The sequence below is a fragment of the Astatotilapia calliptera genome, chromosome 22 (genome assembly GCF_900246225.1).
Source record: "Astatotilapia calliptera chromosome 22, fAstCal1.2, whole genome shotgun sequence".
In the NCBI taxonomy this organism is placed as follows: Eukaryota; Metazoa; Chordata; class Actinopteri; order Cichliformes; family Cichlidae; genus Astatotilapia; species Astatotilapia calliptera.
This window is the reverse complement of record NC_039322.1, coordinates 20,017,441-20,041,029: the sequence shown is the minus strand read 5'-3', so window position 1 is coordinate 20,041,029 and position 23,589 is coordinate 20,017,441. Positions and strand designations below refer to the sequence as shown.

The following is a 23,589-nucleotide window of genomic DNA, read 5'->3' as shown; positions in this document are numbered from 1 at the left end:
TGGCCTTCTGCTGGTGTAGCCCATCTCCATAACAGTTCAATGTGTCTTGCATTTAAAAATTGCCGTGGTTGTAATAAATAGTCATTTGAGTTGTTGTTGATTTCGAAGCAGTCTGGCTATTCTCCTCTGACGGCTGGTATCAACAATTTTTTTTGCCCAAACTGCTGTTAATTGGATATTTCCCCCTTTTTCAGTGTAGAGATGGTTGTGCAGGAAAAATCCCAGCAGCTCAGCAGTTTTTGGAAACACTCAGATCAGCTCATCTGACACAACTGTTCAAACTCAAATCACCTTTCTTGTCCACTCAGAGGCTTGGTTTGAACTCCAGCAGGTCATTTTGACCAACTTTATGAGCCTAAACACATTGAGTTGTTGCTATGTGACTGGTTGATTACATATTTGCATTAACAAGCAGTTGTAAATGTGAACATAGTAAGTTGGAGAGGAACAATATGAGGGAGGTCTGGAATGGTGTGAAAACCATCACAGGCCACAACACCAAGAAAAGCACAGTGGGGGGGACTGTGGAGAAGGCAAATGAACTCAACAACTTCTTCAACAGGTTTGACCAGCCCACATCCTGCATCGTCCCGGTCCCCAAAAGGAACCGGCCCAATGAGCTGAATGACTTCCGACCGGTGGCACTGACGTCACATCTTATGAAGACTCTAGAGCGGCTCTTCCTCAACCTCCTCCGACCACAGGTACAACATGCCCAGGACCCACTACAGTTTGCATACAAGGCGGGTGTCGGAGTGGAGGATGCCATCCTGTACCTCCTACACAGAGCCCACTCACACCTGGATGGGGGAAAAGGCACGGTCAGGATCCTGTTTCTTGACTTTTCCAGTGCCTTTAATACCATCCGGCCCTGTATGCTTCAGGAAAAACTGAACAGGATGGAGGTGGACCCCTGCCTGGTGGCCTGGATCTCCGACTACCTCACCGACAGACCACAGTACGTCAGGCTGAAGGACATCACGTCTGACACTGTGGTCAGCAGCACAGGAGCACCACAGGGAACTGTGCTGTCCCCTCTTCTCTTCACCCTGTACACCTCTGACTTCTGCTACAACTCTGAATTATGCCATATTCAGAAGTTTGCAGATGACACGGCCATCATGGGGTGTATCTGGGATGATCAGGAAGAGGAGTACAGAAGTCTGGTGAGGAACTTTGTCGCATGGAGTCACACAAACCACCTGCAACTCAACACCTCAAAGACTAAGGAACTGGTTGTGGACTTCGGGAGGTCCAGAGAAGGTCCACTGCCGGTTCAGATAGAGGGGGAGGAGGTGGAGGTGGTCAACAAGTACAAGTACCTCGGGCTGTGGGTGGACAATAAACTGGACTGGTCATGCAACACAGAGCACCTGTATAAAAAAGCCCAAAGCCGACTGTACTTCCTCAGGAGGCTGAGGTCTTTTAACATCTGCAGGAAGCTCCTGAGGATGTTTTACCAGTCGGTGGTTGCTGGAGTACTTTTCTATGCTGTGGTGTGCTGGGGGAGCAGCACAGCAAAGAAGGACTCATCCAGGCTGGAGAAACTGATCAGGAGGGCTAGCTCTGTGGTCGGCATGAAGCTGGACACTCTGGTGACAGTGGCAGAGAAAAGGACATTAAAGAAACTGATGGACATTATGAACAATGCTGGGCATCCTCTGCACACGGCCATAAACAACCAGAAGAGTCTGTTCAGTGACAGGTTGCTTCTCCCCAAGACAAGAACTAACAGACTTAAAAACTCCTTTGTCCCACACGCCATCAAACTGTTTAACTCCTCTCTGGAGGGGAGAGGGAGGGGAAACAGGAGGACAAAGGAGGGAACAACTAAGCTGTAGTGCCTCTTCACCTCACTGTACAATACCTTGTGCAATACTTTTTGTAAATAGTCAACAGTGCAATAGACTCAATACTTGAAATGTGCAATTCACTTGTATTTTTATTTTTTATTCCTATTTATTCTATTTATCCCCTTTGTATATTTTATTTATATTTGTTTCTGTATATATATATATATATATATATATATATATATATATATATATATATATATATATATATATATATATATATATATATATAAAAAACAGTACTGTAACTGTAACTTCGGTCGTTGCTGTGCTTTTTTTGGAAATCGAATTTCCCAGAGGAACCCACCCGAGGGATTAATAAAGTTCTATCTTATCTTATCTGTTTGTACATATAAATGCACATTTTATTTGCATGAGATCCAAGTTTTTACTGTCCTGGACATAATCATCTCTCAGTTTCACTGAAATACAGCAGCAGCATGGGTAAGCCTATAAGTATGGATGGCTTTGCAGTTAAATACGTTATAAACATCCAAAACATCTGTAGCAGCTCCTCGCAACAATGAATAATATCTGGATATGAAGACCATTATTTAACCAAAACCCCAGAATAGCTTTTAAATAAACCACAAAGACTGATATCTCTGCAAAATTTGCTCAAAGTACACAGCATACGTAATAATACCATTAGCTGCGAATCCATGGTTCAGTTGTTATGCTCCTACTCCATTTACCCACACTTCCTGTCTGCTTTTTACTGCTGCTATCCAATCAGGACAATGTGTTAACTCAAAGTCTTGAGAGCAAGTAATCCAAAGAAGACACTAGAAGTTCAGCGTTTTAGCAAGAGCAATGTAGTTTTATTGGTCTAGAGTTAATTAGGCTGAATAGGCAGCTATAGAGGAACATTCTTTGTGTGCTGCTTTGTGTAATTTTGCCACAGAACACGAGAACAACTTACCTGTAACGTGAGCAAAGATAACAGACACTGAATTGTCCATATTGGAATCAATTTTAAAACAAAGGTAAAGGAGATTTATTCCATAATTTAATCATATACACCAGGGAAATTAAAGCACTAAAGGGTTAAAAATAAAAACAAAACAGTTTTCTTTAAAAGAGTTTTCTTAAATAAAAAAAAAGAAAAAAAAAAAGAAAAAAGAAAAAAAAGATCACAGAGTTAGGTTTTGTTTGGCTGAGAAGAATAACGGTCAGAGGCACTGGTTTATGGGGGGGGGAGAAAGCTGCCCTCAACAAGTGACAGGACGACACCATCCTTCTTTCCTTCGAGTATCAGGGCAGAGCGCTTCCTCTTTAGAGGCATACACGCAGACAGAACACAGGCAGAGGTGTGGCCAGAGCTCCACATTCACGAGGAACAACAGCTCCACACTCTCAATCATTACAGTAAGAGAAAAGGAGTCCCCTCCTGAAGGTAAACTGCAGTTTCAGGTCCAACTCTTTAGAATCATCTTGTAGTGACAGGGTAAGCAGTTCAATGGCGCCCTCTCTCTGTAGAGCAGGGAACTACAAATCATCATGAGTGACGGATGAGGTTAGATTGTACCCACTAAAAAGGCCCAGCATAATAAGGAGATGAGACAGCATACAGCATCAGCTCAGACAGGACTGAAGTGGCACAGATTAAAGAGAGAGTATCGGGCATTTGTGACACAAGTGTCACAGTCCAGGTGTTCAATTTCTATGTTGAGAGCAGTTTCAGTTTCACCATTGACCTAAAGTCCCCTCACCAATTCCAGGTCACCTTTCTCTGATCAAACCCCGCTGAATGGATATGAACCAGAACGGGTATAGGTGAAGGAATAGGGCGGTGATTTAACACGTTCACAGGTCGTTCGGGTTAACGATGGTAAAGTCAGAGTCCTTGCTGTGGGTGGAGCCTTCATCTGGGCTGGAGGAACCTGAGGTGGTGCCTGCCATTAGGGGATCTTGGAAAGTTCCAGCCGCACCCTCAGGCTCCATCCGCACCATGCCACGCCCCCGTCTGATTTGAGGAGTGCGCTCAGATGCAGACCTTCCTCCAGTTTCGGCGTGTAGGTCTCCGTCCTGGGAAATAAGGATGTAATCGTCCCAGTTTTTGCCCTCCAACCCCAGAGAAGACGCCACCTGCATGCAAGAATCTTTTTTTAAAACTGCATAAATGCCTAAAGTGTGAGATCACGCTTGCCTTGGCCTAAAGCTGAGTGTTTTGAGATAAACTTGCTGTGCTCGGCGGTATCATTCAGAAATGGTATAATTCTTAGGAGAGCAGATTTAGCATGACACACCATAATCCTGGAAAGATACAAAACCACTCTGAACACAGACTTGCAGACATGAAAGGGATTAGGATTTAAAATGAATGAATCCTGGGATCAAAGGGTCAAACAGCAGAACAGACGACGAAACATAATCCTGTATGGAGTGAACGTTAAACTGTATTTGATGCCAATACAGCTGGCAGAGGTACAGAGCAATAATTTACGCAGACAGGAAAAACGCTGACCTGTTGATCAAATGGTGTCATGGCCTGCTCCTCCTCCTTCTCGTCCATGCTCGCGCTCCCTTCCAGCTCGGAGTCCCTGCTCGGCCTGATGTTTGCCTGCTGTTGCTGGCCACTGTGGAGGCTGCTGGTGCTTAGAACAGTTTCACCTGCTGCTGCTGTGGACGTGTAGTGATCGTCAGCAATGGTGATTTCTTCATTCTCCTCAGCTTCCAGCTGGCTCTGGTTGAAGCGCAGCGCTCCCTTTAGGATGTCTTTAATCTGACAGGGAGAAGGAGGCCACAGAGATGAGTTAGTGAATATGATTATAAAAGGGACATCACAAAAATGAATACACACTTATAGCATCTGCTCACACAGTCACCTGTTTGAGTCCAGCCAGTGAGACCAGGACCTCATCCTCTTTCTCGATGTGTTCTTGGAGAATCACTTCCTGGATTTTACCTAGAGGAACAATGAGTGGTCAAGCACTGATCGGCCACAAAAATCGACTATATTACTATCACTATATTACAATTCGAAAACATAAACAGTATTATTATAGTCAGTAAATTTTTAGCAAAATTAGAAATTTACAAATTTAAGTTAGACAAAAATATAACCTGCAGCAGACGCTGACGCACGAGTGGAATTAGACTGAATGTTTTTTTTTTAAGCCATGTAACCATGTGTGGCTGAACTTACAGATGTGTGTGTTCATCATCTTAGCACAGTATTTGCTCATGGCCTCCAGGTCGTTGATCTGGCCCTGCAGGAAAGAGACTTGGGCTTCCAGGTCTTCTTCCTGTTGATCCCACAAACACAAACAGAGAAAACTGGAAACTGAAGGAAACCCTACAAAGAAGGGATTATGGTTAAAGCTGTGAGAGAAAATTAAAAAGACTTACCATCTCTTTCTTGCCCATAGTCTTGCTGTGGGAGCGCGAGCGAGTGATGTTAAAGAAGGACTCCTTCTTGGTGGCGGAGAGGGGCGGGGATGAAGTGCTGACATCACTCCCTCTGGATGGGGGAAGAGGCGGGGAGGCGGTGGATTGACCACGGCCACCAGAGAGGCTTTCTATGCTTGTAGAGGAGCTGACCGTCCTCGAGCTTTGGCCTAAGAAGCACAGACAGACATTTTTATTAGTAACACTAGGAAGTTGAAAACCTATGGACGTCACCTTATTTGAATTTACGGGAGAACAACCTGCACAGGAAATAAACATGAAAGAAACTATTGTTCCTTTAAACTCTATGAAGAACCCTATTTATGGAGGCCAAATCTCATCAATATCTGTAATTTAGAAAGATATTAAACAGCTAAGTGCAAGACAAGACTGAAACCTGGACTGTGAAGCTGGAATTGCAGATTTTTCCCCCCGTGCTGAATGAGATGTAGAAATTGTGAATTCATGTATTCATGAATTCACAATCAAAAAAGACATACATTGTGTTTTAAATGATAAATGATTTTTTCCCCAAGTGCATCTAATTAATAAATAAATAAATAAATAAAAGTGTCTAGTAGTGCTAATGAGTCTGTTATATTTCCTTTCCTAGAGTTTTTAGCTTTCATGTCATCATCTGTTTTTAGATAATGCAAATCTGCAGCAGTGCGCCTCACCACAGAGCAAAGCAGGAGCTGATTGGAGAGGCGCAGTCCCTGCTGCTCAGAGAATGATGCTCATTAATGCAGCAATTAAATGCAAATGTAAGTAATCAATTAATAACAGACTTTTGCAGTTATTAATTGACTGCAAATCTGTTGGTCTATAATGAGTCATTAGATAAACCATTTCTTTGCATTTTTCTTTGTCACTGCAGACTAAACAGCAAGCTCTCACACACACACACACACACACACACACACACACACACACACACACACACACACACACACACACACACACACACACACACACACACACACACACACACACACACACACACACACACACACACACACACACACACACACACACACACAATAGGGGTTTACAGCTACAGTGATGCAACAACAGAAACTTGCTGACAGGTTTTTTGTTCGGTTTTTTAAAGGACACAGTCTTAGCACTACTGATGAGAGATGTCGCAGCTCACTAGTGATGCCTATGCCATCATCTGCACTGATGCAGCGAGCTGTGATCTCCCTCTGGTGGTCACAGTTGAAAATCACATGCAGCACACACTCATGTCTGTTTATGGTAACATTTGGCACACCAACAGCAGGGACAGGTGAGCAAACGGCGTACAACATGCAGGATGCTTAGAAATGGGCTGGCAGTGATGAAAGCACGGACAAATAAGGGCGGGCATGTCACACAAGCAGTTGCCATGACAGCAGTTACCTTGTGTGTCACTGTGAGTCTGGGCTGAGGCCTGAGACACTCCACCTGAAACGCCATCTAACAGACAGGAGAGTCAAAGCCGATGCTGCCATAACCACACAAACCAAAAGGCTGAACAAACTTCAACAACCAGTGTTAAAAAGGGTGTAAGGGTAATTCACCGGGTACATAATACACCAACTAGTAGATGGTAAGAAGGATGTCATCACATCTGTCCTGCCACAAATCTGGAACATTTCTGTTTTGACTACTTGTGCTCACCTTTGCTCAGGTGGACAGGCATGCTTTCAGACTTGAGCAGGCGATAGTGCTGAGTCTGGGCCTGGCCCTGGGTCTGCGTCGGAGCTGACGGATCTGCCAGCAGGTGTGGTAAGATGGGCGTAGGGGCCGAGGCCGGGGAGGTGGACGAGGAGGAGGAAGAGGAGGAGTGTACCTCGCTGTTGATTGGTGAAATAGACGCACCAGACATAGCTGGAGCAATGAGCTTCCTGCCGAAGTTGAGCAGACTGCTGGAGACCTTGTTGATGTTGAGTGGAGCAGCTTTTGTAGAGCCAGAGCTAGAAAGAAAAGGATATGAGACACTTCACCTGATCTCATCTTTACCAGAAGATTTTCCAAACTACTACTTTTAGCATTATTTAACAAATGTTCTACCTTCAAGGTATCCAGAGGTTTATATTTTATAAGATAGAAAAATTAAACCCTGCTTCCAGAAATCTGGGATTAGCCTGAGAAGTCTCAAAGACAAAACAAATGCTATAAAATGGCTCATGAGAGGGGTTTTTTTTGGTGCTCAATTCTTGAATGCAAAACAGTTATCCCAGAATTTAAAACCTGGATTACCCAGCACAATAACATAAATTGACATCTCGTTCTTAATATTAACGACTGCAGATCTTAAGGTAGTTTTAGACCCTATAAAACTTTAATGCTCCGAGTGGAGGTCTGATTTCTAATAGCTCATCTGAGGTTTTTTTTAATGACCGCATTCTTGTCTCATGCACACAAGGGAGCCTACAAACACTGCCTATTTTATATTACTTTTATACAGTTTCACTGACCTAAAGAATGTGCTCATGTGAAAGAACATGTCCGAATAGAAAGCAGGAAATAAAATGACTAATGGCGAGTGGACTTACAAGGTAAGGTTATGCTTTAATAAAACATAAGGATCAGTGCAGGAGCAATTTTAGTATTTTATACATATAGACACATTTTTAATGTGAATATATAAATAATGATAAATACTGAAAACTGTAGCCATGTTCGAGTCAAATGGACCCATCTGTCATTTATGTGTGAAGGTTCAAAGTTCTGCAAGCTGTCATGGGCGTCATATAGAGCCCAGAATAGAGGGGGGGGTAGTTTGAAACAGCAGTCTGAACCTTTGGCTCACTGGGATTACTTGCACATAACTAAACTAAAGCAATTTTTATCAACGGCCACTAATGTAACCCATATTGTATGTGATACAGTTGAGTCCATAATTTTCTGGACAAAGACAAAATTTTCATTTTCTTTGGTCTGAACTTCACCACAGGGTGATGCTCTCAGATAAGATTCAAATAAAAGCAGCATGACTGATCAGATGGTGCTTTACAATGCAAATGGATAATGATCTAAAGAATACCAAGACAGTCACCTCATCACAACCTAATAACCTTTCAGTTATTAAATACAAAATTAAATGGAGACCCACAAACAAGCAGCAACTGAAGGAGACTGCAGTAAAAACCTGGCAGAGCATCTCAAGGGAGGAAACGCAGCATTTGGTGAGGGTTGGGTTATAAACTTCAGGCAGTCTTTGACTGGAAAGTATTAAAAACATTCCTTATATTTTAAAATATCTTAGTTTGTCCAATTAATTTTGAATTGGAAACATGCATTTTTGTCCTGGATGCATGCATGTATGTATGCATGCCCCATATGTTTATACCCATGTGTGTGCGCAATGTCAGGTCCATTCAAAGACAAGGCTGTGCCTTATTTTACCGTGTCTTGTTCATCAGGTCAGCTCCCTTTGTTTTGTAGTAATCCAGGTTCTGCTGGAAGTGGTAGTTCACAGGTCGCGGGTTGTTCTACAAAAACAATAACTTAAGCTTAAACTGTTATTGTTAACAACTTTAACAAGACAGATTAAAAACCTCTGCTGTGCACAACAAACAAGTAATCTCACAGTAAACAAGTCAACCGAAAATATGTGCACATGCATGACTACATAAATAAGTCAATATATGTTTCTGAGTCAGTACTTATGAGCAACAAACCTCCACCATGCCCCTTCTTGCACTGTTATTAGGGATGAACCCTCCCCAACCACCCTCCAGGTATAAATCTGATGTTGACCTGGTTTGACATGGCTGTTCACCTGGGGGTAACACTGTCATGTCAGATCAACACCTTCCTGAAATTTCATCTCAGGAGAGTGGTGAACAGGAGTTTGGTGGAGTTGTTCAGTATACAGGTCAATGAATTTGGACGAGGAACAAAAGATAATTTAGGTGAGGTGTTCGCTAAGGTCAAAGACTCCGTGCTGATTTAACTTGTTCACACAACAACGTCGAGCTTACATGCAACTAAAACGGTACAACTACAAACGTTCTGCGTGGGAGAAGTAACAGCACAGCAGACCTCTGGTTAAGTGAACAAAAATCAGAAAGACCGCAGGAGGAAAGAAACAAGTGTATGACAGGAAAAGTATGGTCAGGGCTGGGGAAATCTTGGCAAAAATGTATCAGGTCTTTTTTGGATTTCTAAACTAGACCAGAGTTTTGCACTTCACATAGTTTCACATTTACCAAGTGCACAAGTACTTCTGTTTTTACTTTAACTGTCTTGCAGTTGCATCATTGTGCCATTTTAGGATTTTCGTAATCAAACTCAGGACAGGACTTTTACATTGGAAGTTTTTTTCCACTGCATTTATCATCAAAGCTGAGCTCAGGTCCATCCCATTTCCACTGATCATCTGCCACTAGAGTCCACCTGTGGTAAATTCCGTTGATTGGACATGGTGTGGAAAGGCCCACATTTGTCTATATGAGGTCCCATAGTTGACAGTCCATTTCAGAGCACAAACCAAGCCATGAAGTCCAAGTCTGTAGACCTCAGAGACAGGAGTGTATTGAGGCACAGATCTGCGGAAGAGTACAGTTTCTGCAGCAATGAAAGTCACAGTAAGCAGAGTGACCTCCATCCATCCATTCGCTTCCGCTTATCCTTTTCAGGGTCGCGGGGGGCGCTGGAGCCTATCCCAGCTGTCATAGGGCGAGAGGCAGGGTACACCCTGGACAGGTCGCCAGTCTGTGGCAGGGCCAACACACAGGGACAGACAACCATTTGCACTCACATTCACACCTAGTGACAATTTGGATTATCCAATTAACCTATCCCCACAAGCTGCATGTCTTTGGACGTTGGGAGGAAGCCGGAGTACCCGGAGGGAACCCACGCAAACACGGGGAGAACATGCAAACTCCACACAGAAAGACCCCGGCCTGATGGTGGAATTGAACTCAGGACCTTCTTGCTGTGCGGCAACAGTGCTAACCACCGTGCTGCCATTATATGTAAATTGAAGAAGTTTGGAACCACCAGGTATAACTGGCCGCCCGGCCAATTTGCCACACTCCACTAGTCAAGCCTGTAACAGAGCGGCCATACAGAAGCCTCTCTTCAGTAAAAGGCACGACAGCCCACCTGAAGGCAAAAAGCACCTGAAAGTCTCTCAGACCATGAGAAACAACAAAAAAAAAATTCTCTGGCCTAATGAAACCAAGCTTGAACTCTTTGCCCTGAATGCCAAGAGTCATGTCTGGAAGAAACCAGGTACTGTTCATCAGCTGACCAATACTATCCCTACAATGAAGCACTGTGGTGGCAGCATCATGTTATTGGGATGTTTTTCAGGAGCTGGGAGGCTACTCAAGGTCAAGAGGAATGCAGTGATGTACAGAGACATCCTTGATGATATCCTGCTCAAGAGCACTTTAAACCTCAGACTGGCAGGGGAAGGGGGGGTCTCTTTCCTTTGTTAATGTTCCAGCCAGAACCTAGACTTGAACCGACTTAACATTCTGGAGAGATCTGAAAATGGCTGAGGACCAATGCTCCCCACCATGACCTTGAGAGCTTCTGCAATGAAGAATGAGAGAAGCTGTCCAAAAATAAACCACCATTCTAAAAATGACTTGAGCCTGTAATTGCTGCCAACTGTACTTCAGCAAAATATTAAGCAAAGGCTGTGACTGTTTATATACATGTTGTATGTTTGTTTTTAATAAATTTGCAAAAATTGGAAGAAAATGTTTTCCCCTTTGCCATTAGAGGATATTGTGTTTAGGACATTGAGGTGAAAAATTTATTTCATTCATTTTAAATAAGGTTGTAAACATGACAAAATGTGGAACGAGTGAAGTGCTGTTGCAAAGACCATGAAACATGCACTGCTGAGCTGAACATTAACTAACCCAACCATAAACTCTGATATGCAAGGGGTGCTAGTTTAAGATTAATGTGTTTTAATTGTACATTAAACATACAAACATAAACACAGAGGCCTATTTGTTACACACAAAGATTAAAATGCACTTATATTTGTGCTACGACTACTTGTCATTAACTGCAGTGACCGCTTCATTGACTACACCTGCGTTTCCTGTATTTACTGTAAGTGCCCCGACATTAAAATGTAACCTCTCAAGCATGAGAAACTAAAATACTTGCTGCCAATTTTAACTTCACTTTTTACACCCAAGCGCTTTCTGAGAGTACAACAACACCACAAAAAGGTTTTTGGTCCTTGCTAAAAGTGTGTTGCTCGAGGATTTTAGCCCACTGTGCATATGAGTCTTTCACTTCTGCAAAACTTCTACTTCCTCTGTGATGGGGACAAAAGGCAACTTGTTTTGAGTGAGGCATCGCCTTTACAGTAAGTACTTAAACAAGCTCTCTTCTAGCAGCTTTTATCAACTGTAAGTTTGTTCTGATTTTGATCATGAGTCTCTTTCTCTCTTCCCCATTTTAACCTGTGACCAGTTAGACAGTGAAAGAGACACGTGAGCGCATAACACACATCAGCACTTTTATAGAGACTTACATCACCAACTGTCAATTCTATCAGCAAAACCAACATGTATTATTTTTCTAGTTAAGTACGCTGGTATAATAACTTACTTTGGGATCTCGAAGGAACAGAGCCTTTTGCAGCAGAGAGTTGATGTCTCCTATTGGGGGGTAGTGCATTAGGAGGCCCAGGCATGTCTGGAAGTTGCTAGCAATTACTAAAAAAAGAAAAACAGATTTAAGAAGAATCTTAAAAAAATAAAAATAAAAATCTGGTAACAGCTTGTGCTTTGCTTTAATCAAGTGTGAATCACCAAGAGTGTTTCAAGCTGTAGTCTCACTTCCTTAGTGTTTTCTATTTGACTTATTTGTCACAGACTAGACTCTGCATTCCAAGAAAAACAAAGCTAAACAAAAAGAGTCCACAAAATATCAGAATAAAAAAAATAAATAAATAACTTAAAAAAAAAAAAAAAAAAAAAAGAGAAGTTGCAGACTTATTTTCATATATAAAAAAAAAAAGAAAAAAAGTGCGAATGGACAAGCTTCATTAACTGCAGACTGAAATTGCATTGTGTTACATTTTGGCTCATTGGCATAACAGTAGCACTTATACAAGCAGAACTGCAGTCTATGCTATTTATATGAAAAGATCAATTGTAGTCCAAAGTAATATAACTCTGTCTAACTAAATGAGCCGGAGTAATTCACAGTTTTCCACTTATGTATGTCTTACGAAATTACATGCTACAAAGACAACACATGGCATTATTGGATTATTTAAGTAATAAATGGTGCGTACGAGCATCTCGGATATAGAGCAGCATGGCCACAAAGATGTAGTCCACAAGGTCCAGAGTGATACAATCAGCAAAAAGGGCATCCCACACCACCAGCAGGTCCTGAAGAGGAAATTCCCGGCCAAACAGCAGACGAACCCACCGGCTAAAGACACAGAAAAAAAAAAAAAAAAGCTTTACTGCATTTGTGTCCAGCAGTGGATCAGGAAAAAAAAAAAAGTCAGACTGCCCAAAGATGTAAATACTGACATCCCGTAGATCTGCGGGGCGATCTCCAGCCGATTGAGATGCATGTGCAGCTCGATATCGTGCTTCTTCACCAGCTGGTCCTGGATGCGGTTGACTTTGGTTACTATGGCAACAGATGGCCCTGCATCCTGGGGTCGAGCGAATGGGATGGTGGTCAGCATTTCTTCTTTACCCTGGGGAAGCAGATTGTTCCATCACAACTGAAACATCTTCATGCAAACATAAATGAGGAAAATCAGCAACAATGAGGAGCTGCAGTATCCTTTTGGGAGGATATGCTATTCTGAGTTTTGTTAAGTTTACTTGCTTTACTTTATTTAATTCAATAAGGTGGAGTTTAATTATTAGATCTTTTGATTCATATTAACAGGATAGGAGGATATCTGGTGACTGGAGGGCATTTGAGTACAGTGAAGTCATTGTCATGGCCATGACATCAGTTTGAGATGGGCTGAGGTCACATGATGTCTTATGCTGCTGGAAGCAGTCGTCAGAAGATCGGCACATTGTGCCCATACTGAGGTAGGCTGTGGACTTTAAGTGATGCTCGCAATGACAGTGGCGCAAAGGCAACAACAAAAAAACAAAACAAAAAAACAAACTAATTCCCCACACTAAACTGTTCTTAGATGGTAGGTTAGATTCATGTTTGCAAGTTGTTTACACCAACATGAAAGAGCATAACATCTGAATGTTGCAGCATAAATCGCGACTTGTCGAATCAGGCTACAGTTCCCCTCCCATCAGCTCAAAGCAGTCTGGCCATTCTGTTCTGATGTCTGATGTCAACAAGAAATTATTGCCCAGAGAAATCCTGCTCACTGGGTATTTTCTCTTTTTCAGACTATTCTCTGTAAACTCTAGAGATGGGCATGCGGGAAAATCCCAGCATAGCAGCCGTTTCTGAAACACAGACCAGCCCATTTGGCTGTCACTGAAATCCCCTTTCTTCCTCATTCTGATTCTCCGTTTGAAATTCAGCAGGTCAACTTGACAATGTCTGCAAACCTAATTGCACCAAGTTGTTGCCATGTCATTGGCTGATTAGATATCTGCGACAGTATAAAGTCTTATATTGCAAATTTGTCTCTAAGAGCTTTGAAGAGCCTCTACAGTCTGCTTAATTTGGAGTGGAAAAAGAAAAAAAAAAACTAATAAAAAAGTTCACAAAACATGAAGTGTTTTAAGTAACAATTTGACTGACAGTCAGTGATAATCATGGTTTCTGTTTGTTCCTGCACTTGTGCCACAAATCGGTTGGGTACATCAAACAGATCCAGCTGCTCGTCTGCATTTCTGACAACGAAGCCTCTCGTCCTATGTTCACTATAGTAATAAAAATGCAATTGCTGCTACCATGGTAACCACCTGAGTGGTCAAATTAACCAGGACTGAGCTCTTCAACATTGTAATTTAGCGTTAATATAATGTCATGTCTTCATGACAGTGCAATCAGCTGGTATTGTGTTACAATCTACAATCAATTTCAGTGTCAAAAGTAGTTTTTCAAATTAGAACAGACCTTCCTCACTTCCCTTTCAAAGCTGGAGAACCACGGCTCTGCTGTCTCCATTAGCTGCGAGAACATGGCACTACAGAGAGAGGCAAAGATAAATGTAGTGAGATTTTTTTAAAAGTATAAACATTTCTTATTCTGAACCCTTTTAATCGGCTGATACTTACTAGGCATCGTGCTCGAGGTACACTGGGTCTAACAGACACTTCATCTCCTCACTGAAAAAAGTGAGAATCTTTCAATTTAATCTTTGGACAAATAAATACAAAAAAATATGTTGTCATCAGAGAAGCAGGTCTGTAGGTGTTAATGGCTTTTCAGTGAAATGCAAACTGACCTGGGGCTGGCCGTCTCACTGGCATGCTGAAAGGCTTGATGGTCACAGTGCAGCACAAACACTATGGGAGCCAGCAACTCGTGCATCCCCTACAGACAGAAAAGCAGACAGAGGCAGAGAGAATGTAAGATGCATAAAGGCAGAAGGGAGAGGAAACAAATACAGTTCAATTGTGGTCAGTCTTTCTTTAATAGTGATGCACGAGGTTTCTAATCCGTCATGACAGGTTTAATTTAGATATTGTTAGCCACTACTCAGCCATGTGTCACTTCCAGTTTGTAAAAAAGATGCTACGCTGGCCATCTATTCACAGGCTGGCACCTGTTACAGACACTTGTAATGCTTAGGTTACAAAGGCATTTTGTTCTGTGTGAGCTTGTTGAACAAACACACGGGACGATGTTGAATGTTACCTGTTTGTACAGTAACTGCTCATTTTCTCTGGCATAACAGAAGAGAATATCAGTCAGCTTGGTCCTCACATCTTCATCCTGGAAGTATCGGATCTCAGGGAATCTAATCCAAATACAAAAAGAGCAATTTTTTTTTCCTGCCATGTTAATAACAGAAAAATAAAATAAAATAAGCAAATAGTAACAGAGATACTTACGTTCTCAACACATCCTGCTTGACCATTCCCTTTAGCTCTTTATCCTGGAAGAACTTATTCCACAAACTCTGGATGTGACAGAAAAAAAAATTACATTCAGAAAATCAAGGGAAGAGATTGTTGTCATTACAATGACAATGTGTGTAAATCTATATGTTAAAAACCAATATGTCATTGACAGTATCAATAATTATTAGAAGGTCACAAAGTGTCAAAGTGTCAGGGTCATATTTTGCACATAACCATGAAACATTTGTGGAGAAAACTCACCCCCTCATCCTGGGACAGTGGGTTGTTCACCACAAGGTCCTGCTGGCCTGCGGCCTTGCGGGGGTTGGTAATGTGCTGTGACAGAAAAAAACAAAACAAAACAACAATAATGCACAACAATTAGTTACAACCTTTGATGATTTGATAAGCAATCAGTTTTTTCCCTCATGGGCTGCATATTGTGCTCCGTGTTTCAGGATATAAGCAGCTATAAATTCTACATATGAATGAGCAGTGAGGTTAATGGAGAACATTTATATCTTAGAACCACACTGGCCACAGATGGGTGCTCTCACCATCTCCTTGATCTTCTCATACTGGGCCCGGAGCTCCTTTGTCTTGTTTATCCACTGCTCTTTATCCTCTGGAAGAACCTCCAGGTACAGCTATAGACATGCAATGCACATATCAGTCCATGCAACAGTTCATCTTTGAGAAATCACTAACATGCAGAAAAATCAGCCCTTTCAGAACTACGCTCGAGGCTGTTATATCCACTGAGGAAAAAGTCTGTAAGCCACCACAACTTCCCTTTTCTGTGACAGGGAATTTGCCAAAGCCCCCTTAATCAAACTCGATAGGACCGCTTGATCCAACTGGCAGTTACCTTCCAGCACACACTCCGAAAGCGGCTGCTCCTCAGCCGCCCATTGATGCCTGCCTGCCGGATCCTGGCCAGGTAATTACTGTTGAGAAACAAGTCGTCCCATTCTTTCCTGCATTGGGGAGGGGGTGGTGGAGGCAAAGCATGAGGGGATTTACCAGCTTCAACTCAACTTGGGCAACTTGTGTCATCAAGCAGTAAACAAACAAGATAAGAAGCTAAGAGAAGTGGGCCACGAGTTCACGATACCACCATGAAGGGATATTAATGGAATAACTCACCTATATGAGAGAAAGGTAGAATGAGACTCCGAAGTGCTGCTGTCAAGAGATCCTCCTACTGAGAACAGACACAGCCACAAGGGGGAGATGTAAACAACAAGTGCTAGGGCGTCAAAGCAGAAATCAATTTGTGTGTGTGTGTGTGTGTGTGTGTGTGTATATATATATTTTTTTAGACGAGGCAATGACAGAGCAACAAAAATGCATACTTAGACAATTTTACTGCATCACAATAACCCATCAGTTATTCTTTTACAAGGCACGCAGTAGAGCAAAAAGGGGAGCAGAGAAGGTGATTAAAGGAAGTAAAGTAACATACTCTGTTTCTTCTTTATTGGCCGTAATAAGTCTAATTTGGCCTGCAGGTGAACATGCATTGAAGTTGGAGAGCTGTCTATCAGCATTAGTTACAGGAGTGGATCGCTCCACAGGGACGCTCAGTATGAATATTCATCAGTTCCACAACATGCCAGCCACCAACGTTTTCTTTCAGTCACACGTTAACATAAAAAACACACTCAGCCTGGGGGTGTCGCAAGCCACATCTGTGACTCACACTTCAGTCAGCTCAAAATTTTCTTTTTAATCATCTCCAGAATGAACCTAAACTTATCATCTCCATTGTTGTGAGCCTGTAAGTCCCAAAAGGACTGCAGCATTGGTATATTATGATGTGGGTCTTGGTCCAAGGAAGGGGAAATGGTTACAGGTGTTATCTATAACAGAGGTTTGGAAGTCTTAACTGAAAGTTGACATACTGTTTTCATTCTTGTTGAAACTCTGGAGCGCGTCAAAACCTGTCTCCTGATGATCTTCACTCTGGAGTGGATGGCGGGTCTCAAAATTGGGATGCTGCATGACTGCGACCCAGCTGGACCTGGAGAATGAGGTAGCAGGTAAGAGCAAAAAAGAGAAAGATATAAAGAAGAAAGATAACTGAACACGATCTCCCAAAAAGTCCTGGTGTTAAAGCACAAACTAAACTTATTTCTTTTAACAGGGACACAGAGCTTCAGTTTCAGCTTCAGAACCTGTCCTGACTTTGCCAACTTTTCATGAACATTGTAGCCTCTGACCTCTTTTTATATAACAGTGCTGGCAAATCAGTCCACCGCAATCAGCAAAGTTTCTCCAAGCACACCATTTGATCTCGGTACTTACTGTCACAGCTTTGTGTTTCTCGTCAGTTGAGACTCAGAAGGAAAGGATCGTTTCTGCAAGTAGAGGGAGAAGGACTGATAATAAAGGGGAAATGAAGGACAAAGCTGCTAAAGGGCCAAAAATGACTCAGTGAAATATAATACAGTAGAGCAGAAGTAGGCAGCATAGGAAGAAAATTAAAAGACGTTGGTGAAAGAAATGCTTTGTAGAAACACCCAGCACTAAAGACGTAGACTAAAGTGACTGCAGATGCATTTCATAGTGAAGAATAAATCCAACAATTTATTTCTCAAAAAGTATTTTCATGAAGGAGCGACTTGATCAAAATTTGCTTTTTTGAGTTTGATACTGATTCTCAGCGAGTAAAACTACTGAAATATGCTTTATATAGTAAATTAATGTAGTATGTCAGGAAAAAGTCAATGTTTCAAGCAATGCTTAAAAAAAAGAGAAAAAAAATAGCAGGGTTGTATTTTTAGTTTTTTTTTTCCCTACACTGTGGCAATCGCACAAAGGGATATGGCATAGTCTCCCTTCAAATGTATTATTTTCAACTTAACATAAAATAAAACACTGACATTGATTACAGTCAGTGAAGAATGGCTGAAATTAACAAGAAGCACTTGAGCTGCCTGATGTTCCACGGTGCTCTTTGTGATACATTGAACATAACTGGTGAAGCTAATGAGGTCATTAAGTAGGCAAATTAATGCATTAATTACTGATGTTTAATGTGAAGAAACTTGTCTTCGCGTGGCTCACGGACAGCAGTGTTTCTGAAACAAAAATCAGCTCTGGCGAGCGGTCAGGACGGGACTTCCGGGGAGCGATCCAAATGCAGGAGGAATGTTGGACGTGGTGCTGAGATTCACAAAGAGACAACCTTCAAGGCGATGATGGATATGACTCTAATTTTAACGGGCACCGTGCCTTCCTCTTTGATCACACCACAAATTAATCTCCGTGTGATAATAATGTAATATTGTTTTTCTCTGTTTTGACTGTAAATTAACGACCAAACATATAATACGAAGAAAACAATTTGAAGAAGTTAGGAGAAACTTTTCCTTTGTTTCCCCCCACCCCCTATGTTCATTTTTCACATAGAAATACATTAATTGATTCATCTTAAAAAGAGAGGATGAATAGAAAGATTTCCCAATGATTTAATGCCATACTGAGTGGTTTACCAGAACAGAAAGATGGATTCATTAAAAATAAATAAATAAATTCCAAGAAAACACAAACAAAAAACCCCACTATTAATATCCCGACCAGGTAAACCGTGAGCCAAGTACTCGCTGCCAACTTCTGAGAGAAGTTTACTTTTTCCGTGAGACATCACAATCTAGGTTAACCAATCCTGCCTTCGTTCTTTATCCGGCTTGGGATTATTCCATGTTTATGAATATGTTTAGCCTAATGCGCAGGCCTACAGAATAGCACGTGCCCACAAAGCATTGTGTTTTCTTTCGATTTAATAATTGTGGAAATAACACAACAAAGGCATTTCTTAAACCAATTAACCATGTGAATGAAACACTGCTTGATAAATTAGCTACACATGCCATCAAAATAGAAATTATTTTATATGCATAATATATGCGGCTGTTTTCACGGGGAACATCTGTTCTACTCGAAGACTAATGCTCTCCTTAAATCTGTGTGCTCCCCCCCCTCCCTGCTTTCCTAAAAAGGACATTATCCTATCAAATAATCGGCACCAGTCCACAACTATGGGAAAAAACAAACCCCCTCCAGAAGAATGGTGTGAATAGGTGTTTCCAATAATAGCATCTTCTGCTTTCAAAGATTGGCATGAAAGATTTAAAGTCTCCTGAGTGAATACAAATACAAGCGGTAGTCATCTTGCATAGAATATTAATTCATATGATCACTGTGACCAAAATTACTCATGCAAAGTACTTTGAAAATTCTTTTCCCTACAGTCTTGTAGTCACATTCGTCGCTTTGTCTCTTCTTTCCAAAAGTAAAAAGTGACTCTAAACTTTAGAGATCACTCATCCCTACTTGTTCTTTGCATAGGCATATCTTATGTGCGTGTCTCCGCAAGCCTTTCCGAGCGAGTGAAAGATGACGCGGGTGTTCGTCTTGAGGCCTCGCCGTGTTAGCACAGCCTTGCCTGAAGCGACTCTTCTCTTAGCCTTCTGCTGCTTTCATTACTTTTTCCCGGAGTCGAACGTAAAATGACATCCCAACTTTACTACATAATAATCAAGGCAAATTAGCTTCTGCATAATTTAATCCACGGCACCTGGAGACACCTCAATAATTCAAAGCACGAATCTTTCATGAAATAATCAAATCAATACATAATGAAATGCATAAATAAATCAACAGGCAAATAACAGCGAGTCCATCTGTTCGGAGGTAGAAGATCACTTACTGGGAATTGCTAACAAAAGCTTGCAAAGCTAAACTCAAACTGTAGCAGTGACATCATCCTGTGTTAGTTTTGCAGATTTTTTAGGATTTGGCTTCTTTAAGTTCTTACCCAAGATGGGATTTCAAATGAGCTATGCTGATGCCCGGGACTGTGGGAAGCACACTGAAATGATTTCAAAATTAAGCATACAGCCTCACTCTAAACCTCAATCCTTAATAGTCTTCCACAAGGCGTGCAACATAACAGTTCACTTTTCATTTCCCATCACACACATTCGGTCTGAAAGTGAGCTTAAAAACCACAGACTAACACTTCCCATTTGATCTAAGCCAAGAAGCATCACATTTTAAATAGAGCCCACAGTATGCTCAACTATAGGTTCATGATTTTATCTTTGGGGTCTGCTAGAACAGATTTCCACATCTTGGCATGTTTTCATACCATACTGTACACTTCTGCAGAACCTCCTTTTACCAGCTGTGTGAAATGCCTCATTTTAGATGGTCTCTTTACTACCGCCCTCCAGGGAAAGCCTGTCTGCTCTGATAGTTGGGCAACAGCAAAGCAACTGTTCTATGAAGCACATGGGTTGTCTTTCAGAGAGCTGTGCAGTGGTAATGACTCCCCAGAGTTAAACATGTTTAAATTAAAATTAGAACCAGAACAATGAGTGATTCCTGTCCACTTGCCTTTATTACACAGTGCACTATTTGAGCGATGACATTGTGGTTTCCAAAATTACCTCATTTTGGACATGCGTACCAGAGAACGCCAACCAAGAATCCAGCTGAGTTTGCGTTTCAGTGACGGACAATTAAAAAGACAGACGTAACTTCTGAAGGACCTTCAACCTGCATTCAAACTTCAGACCACCAGATGGCGATATCTGTGGTCGCAAAAACACTTTTGGTGCTGTAGAAATCTATGGGAAAACTGCTCTAACTTGATAACAGCCAAACAACGAAGAGCAAATTACTGCAAAAGTGACAGTCTACTGACCACAACCAACCAACCAACCCGGTGATGACATGTTCTGTACGGGCATGGCTCTAAATATGTTTTAAAAACTTTAAGCGCTTATTTCTTAAATGCAGCTTTGCAGACAGTGTTACATCTATGTCAGTTTTTGAGAGCAGGGCTCCTCGGTGTTACACATAAAGTGTTTCATGTAAATTTAAAAAAGAAAAAGAAAAACAGTGAGAGGGAAAACCGTAATCTCAAGAACTCAGAAGTTGATCGATGACCTCATGGTACGCTTTTATATCATCTATGGTTGCAGCATCCAAGCTGCTTTTTTTTTTTTTTTTTTTTTAAAGGTTTACACAATTTCTGGTTGTCCCTATAAGACACAAGATCAAAGCTAGCAATGGTAATCAGAGACATATTACTCTTAACACCTTAAACAGATTGCCAGTTTATTGATCTTAGTTAACTGACTTAATAACTACGTTAACTAGTTAACCAAATTAATTAGGTTAATTTATGGGGGAAGAAGCCAGAGTATCTGGAGAAAACCCACAGAGAGATGGGGAGAACATGAAAACTCTATAAAAGTCAAGGACAGCTGGGGTGGATTCAAACCCAGGACCTTGGTGCTGTGTGGCAACTTCAACATGTAAAGCTGACTCTGCAGACTGATGTCTAATAAATATACTTCATGGAAATCATCCATATATATATATACATACATACATATATATATTTTTTTTCCAGGCTAGATAAGCTGGAAACTAAACCCAGATTAGTCAGTTGTATTAAACATTTTGCTGAAGTGCCTGCAGTATTTCCATTTGAAGACATCTGACTGAACTGCAACTACAGTTCTGCTCTCCGCTCAGGGATATGCTTTTTATCATTTCGCATTCAAATTCAGATGTTTTTTTTAAAAGTAGTAATAAACAGTAACAGCTGATCCACAAGAGTCTCAGCAGTTTCATGTGGGGGGAAACTGCTTTTACAGGATGAATATTCAAAGAGGATCCGGCAAACAGCGCTAATAGGAACTGTCAATGGCAGCTTCAGTCAAGACAGCAGCGAAACACCCCAGCTAAACAAACTCACATGCCTCTACTTCAGCACACAGTGAGAGCTCAAGAGCCTTTATGGTCACATGCTCTGCAAGAGACTGAGAACATGTCTGGAACCTTAGCCTTACCAAAATTCCAAGAACTTGTTGGGTCCTGAAAGATTTAATTACCAAAGATAAAATCTGACAGACATCTGTCTGTACTGAAATGGACAACTCGTTAGTAACATGGGGGAAGAGGACATCCACAAAGAGTCGCAAGGTAAATCTAAAAAAATGGGCATTTCTAAAGTGCCTTTTCGCTGATAAAAGCTATTCAGATAAAACTAAGGGGACATCTTGCCTGGACTACTCAATGACATTTACATGTAACCTCATATAAAAGATCACAAGTTAAACAAAAATAATAAAAACACCACCAACAACAACAGCTAGGAAGCATTGCACTAAAGGGAACGAAACTCTGAATGCACAGAAACACTCAAGTCAGCAAGTACTGAACATTTCCTCCAATATTATTAGCAGGCGGTGTGTTTAAGTCCCGGGTCTCGCTCCTTTCTAGTCCAAACGGCCTTTCTGCAGTCCACGGTGTCCTACAGAAAGATTCCCACACGGACATTTGTACTGAACTTCATCTTGGCAGTGTGGAGAAGTATGTGTGAAACCACACGAAACTACACAGGCAGGTGGTGTTAGCTGTTACCAAACCTCTGCACTGCCCTGAACTAGTCACTGAATCTTTCACCCATAGTTAGTCCTCCACTTAGCAAACCCACGATTAGCTGTTTTTCCCCACATTTTTTTGACATCGTAACTTACATCAATGACAAGGTCTGTCCAAATTGAAGCAAAACGTACACAGGGTCCGTCTGGGATGCAGCACGAATGAGCTGCCAGGAAGATGATCGAAGCAGAGGGGGCTTAAAAAAGCAAAATAAAACGCCAAACAGCAGCTAAGCTAGCTTGTATCGTCCGTCGGCTAGCAAAGCTAAATATGAACTAAACTTACTCTGGCAGCTGAAGCTCTTCATGTTGATTGAATAAGAGTTGAAACGACAGGAAGCAGGAAGGCTAATATGACATTAGCCTAGCGAGCCAACTCGGGGCCCTGTTATTACTTCCAACACACACACAGCTTCTGCTTTAAACGAGACAAAGTTGCGCCGCACGCTCAGGAACTAGCACCAAAAAGCAATGCGTTAGCAGTTTTTATTCACGTACCTGTTCGGATCACGCAGGAAGCCTCATTCTGCTCACTCGGGCTCCGCTGATTTGTAAACAGTAGCGTGTCAGGCTCACTGGCTGAAGACCAGCTGACTGGTCACGTGACCCCCGGCCTGTGACGTTACTGACTGCCTGCAGGTAGCTGGTTGTTCTAGATTTGTCCAAAAGCTAAGCCTTACTTGTTTGTTAAATGCAAAGTAAGGGGGTCAATATATTTCAGCAAAATTGTGCAATAATGTTTAATAATTATTTATTAAGGCTTTGTGGCATTACTTGTATAAGTTCTTTGTAATATATAGTGAAGTTATGCGTTCATTTCATTTGTGAAGATCTCTAGAAGATAGCAGACAGCAGGCTGCAAAGACAAGGACCCAAACAATTGGCTGCTGGAAGAGG

The 23,589-nt window shown here is 41.6% G+C and overlaps 1 protein-coding gene across 5 annotated transcripts; it reads right to left on the bottom strand.

Moving 5' to 3' along the window:
- Window positions 1–2,941: 2,941 nt before the first annotated feature.
- tbc1d5 (TBC1 domain family, member 5) lies at window positions 2,942–23,270 on the bottom strand. Of its 5 annotated transcripts, none has more exons than XM_026155943.1 (23): window positions 23,191–23,269; window positions 17,537–17,589; window positions 17,134–17,252; window positions 16,376–16,433; window positions 16,098–16,206; window positions 15,787–15,876; window positions 15,491–15,565; window positions 15,221–15,288; window positions 15,024–15,126; window positions 14,611–14,699; window positions 14,441–14,491; window positions 14,280–14,349; window positions 12,758–12,930; window positions 12,511–12,653; window positions 11,820–11,926; window positions 8,637–8,722; window positions 6,906–7,201; window positions 6,645–6,701; window positions 5,205–5,413; window positions 5,002–5,101; window positions 4,682–4,761; window positions 4,321–4,578; window positions 2,942–3,941 (listed from the first exon to the last, which is right to left on the bottom strand). In XM_026155943.1, the coding sequence occupies exons 3-23, from the start codon at window positions 17,231–17,233 to the stop codon at window positions 3,660–3,662; spliced, it is 2,604 nt and encodes an 867-aa protein (XP_026011728.1). In that variant the 5' UTR covers window positions 17,234–17,252; window positions 17,537–17,589; window positions 23,191–23,269; the 3' UTR covers window positions 2,942–3,659. The 5 variants fall into 5 exon arrangements, with proteins under 5 accessions (XP_026011728.1, XP_026011731.1, XP_026011730.1 ...); XM_026155946.1 differs by having other exon boundaries at window positions 16,376–16,430; XM_026155945.1 differs by lacking the exon at window positions 23,191–23,269 and adding an exon at window positions 22,979–23,126.
- Between the last annotated feature and the right edge of the window lie 319 nt (window positions 23,271–23,589).

What these genes read in the sequence shown, in the direction of transcription:
- tbc1d5 (XM_026155943.1), bottom strand. Translation starts at nt 17,233, where the DNA reads ATGCAGCATCCCAATTTTGAGACCCGCCATCCACTCCAGAGTGAAGAT. An exon ending in GCCTGTCCACCTGAGCAAAG is followed by an intron (nt 6,702 to 6,905) that starts GTGAGCACAAGT and finishes CCTGTCTGTTAG; the next exon opens with ATGGCGTTTCAGGTGGAGTG. An exon ending in TGACACCATTTGATCAACAG is followed by an intron (nt 3,942 to 4,320) that starts GTCAGCGTTTTT and finishes TCTTGCATGCAG; the next exon opens with GTGGCGTCTTCTCTGGGGTT.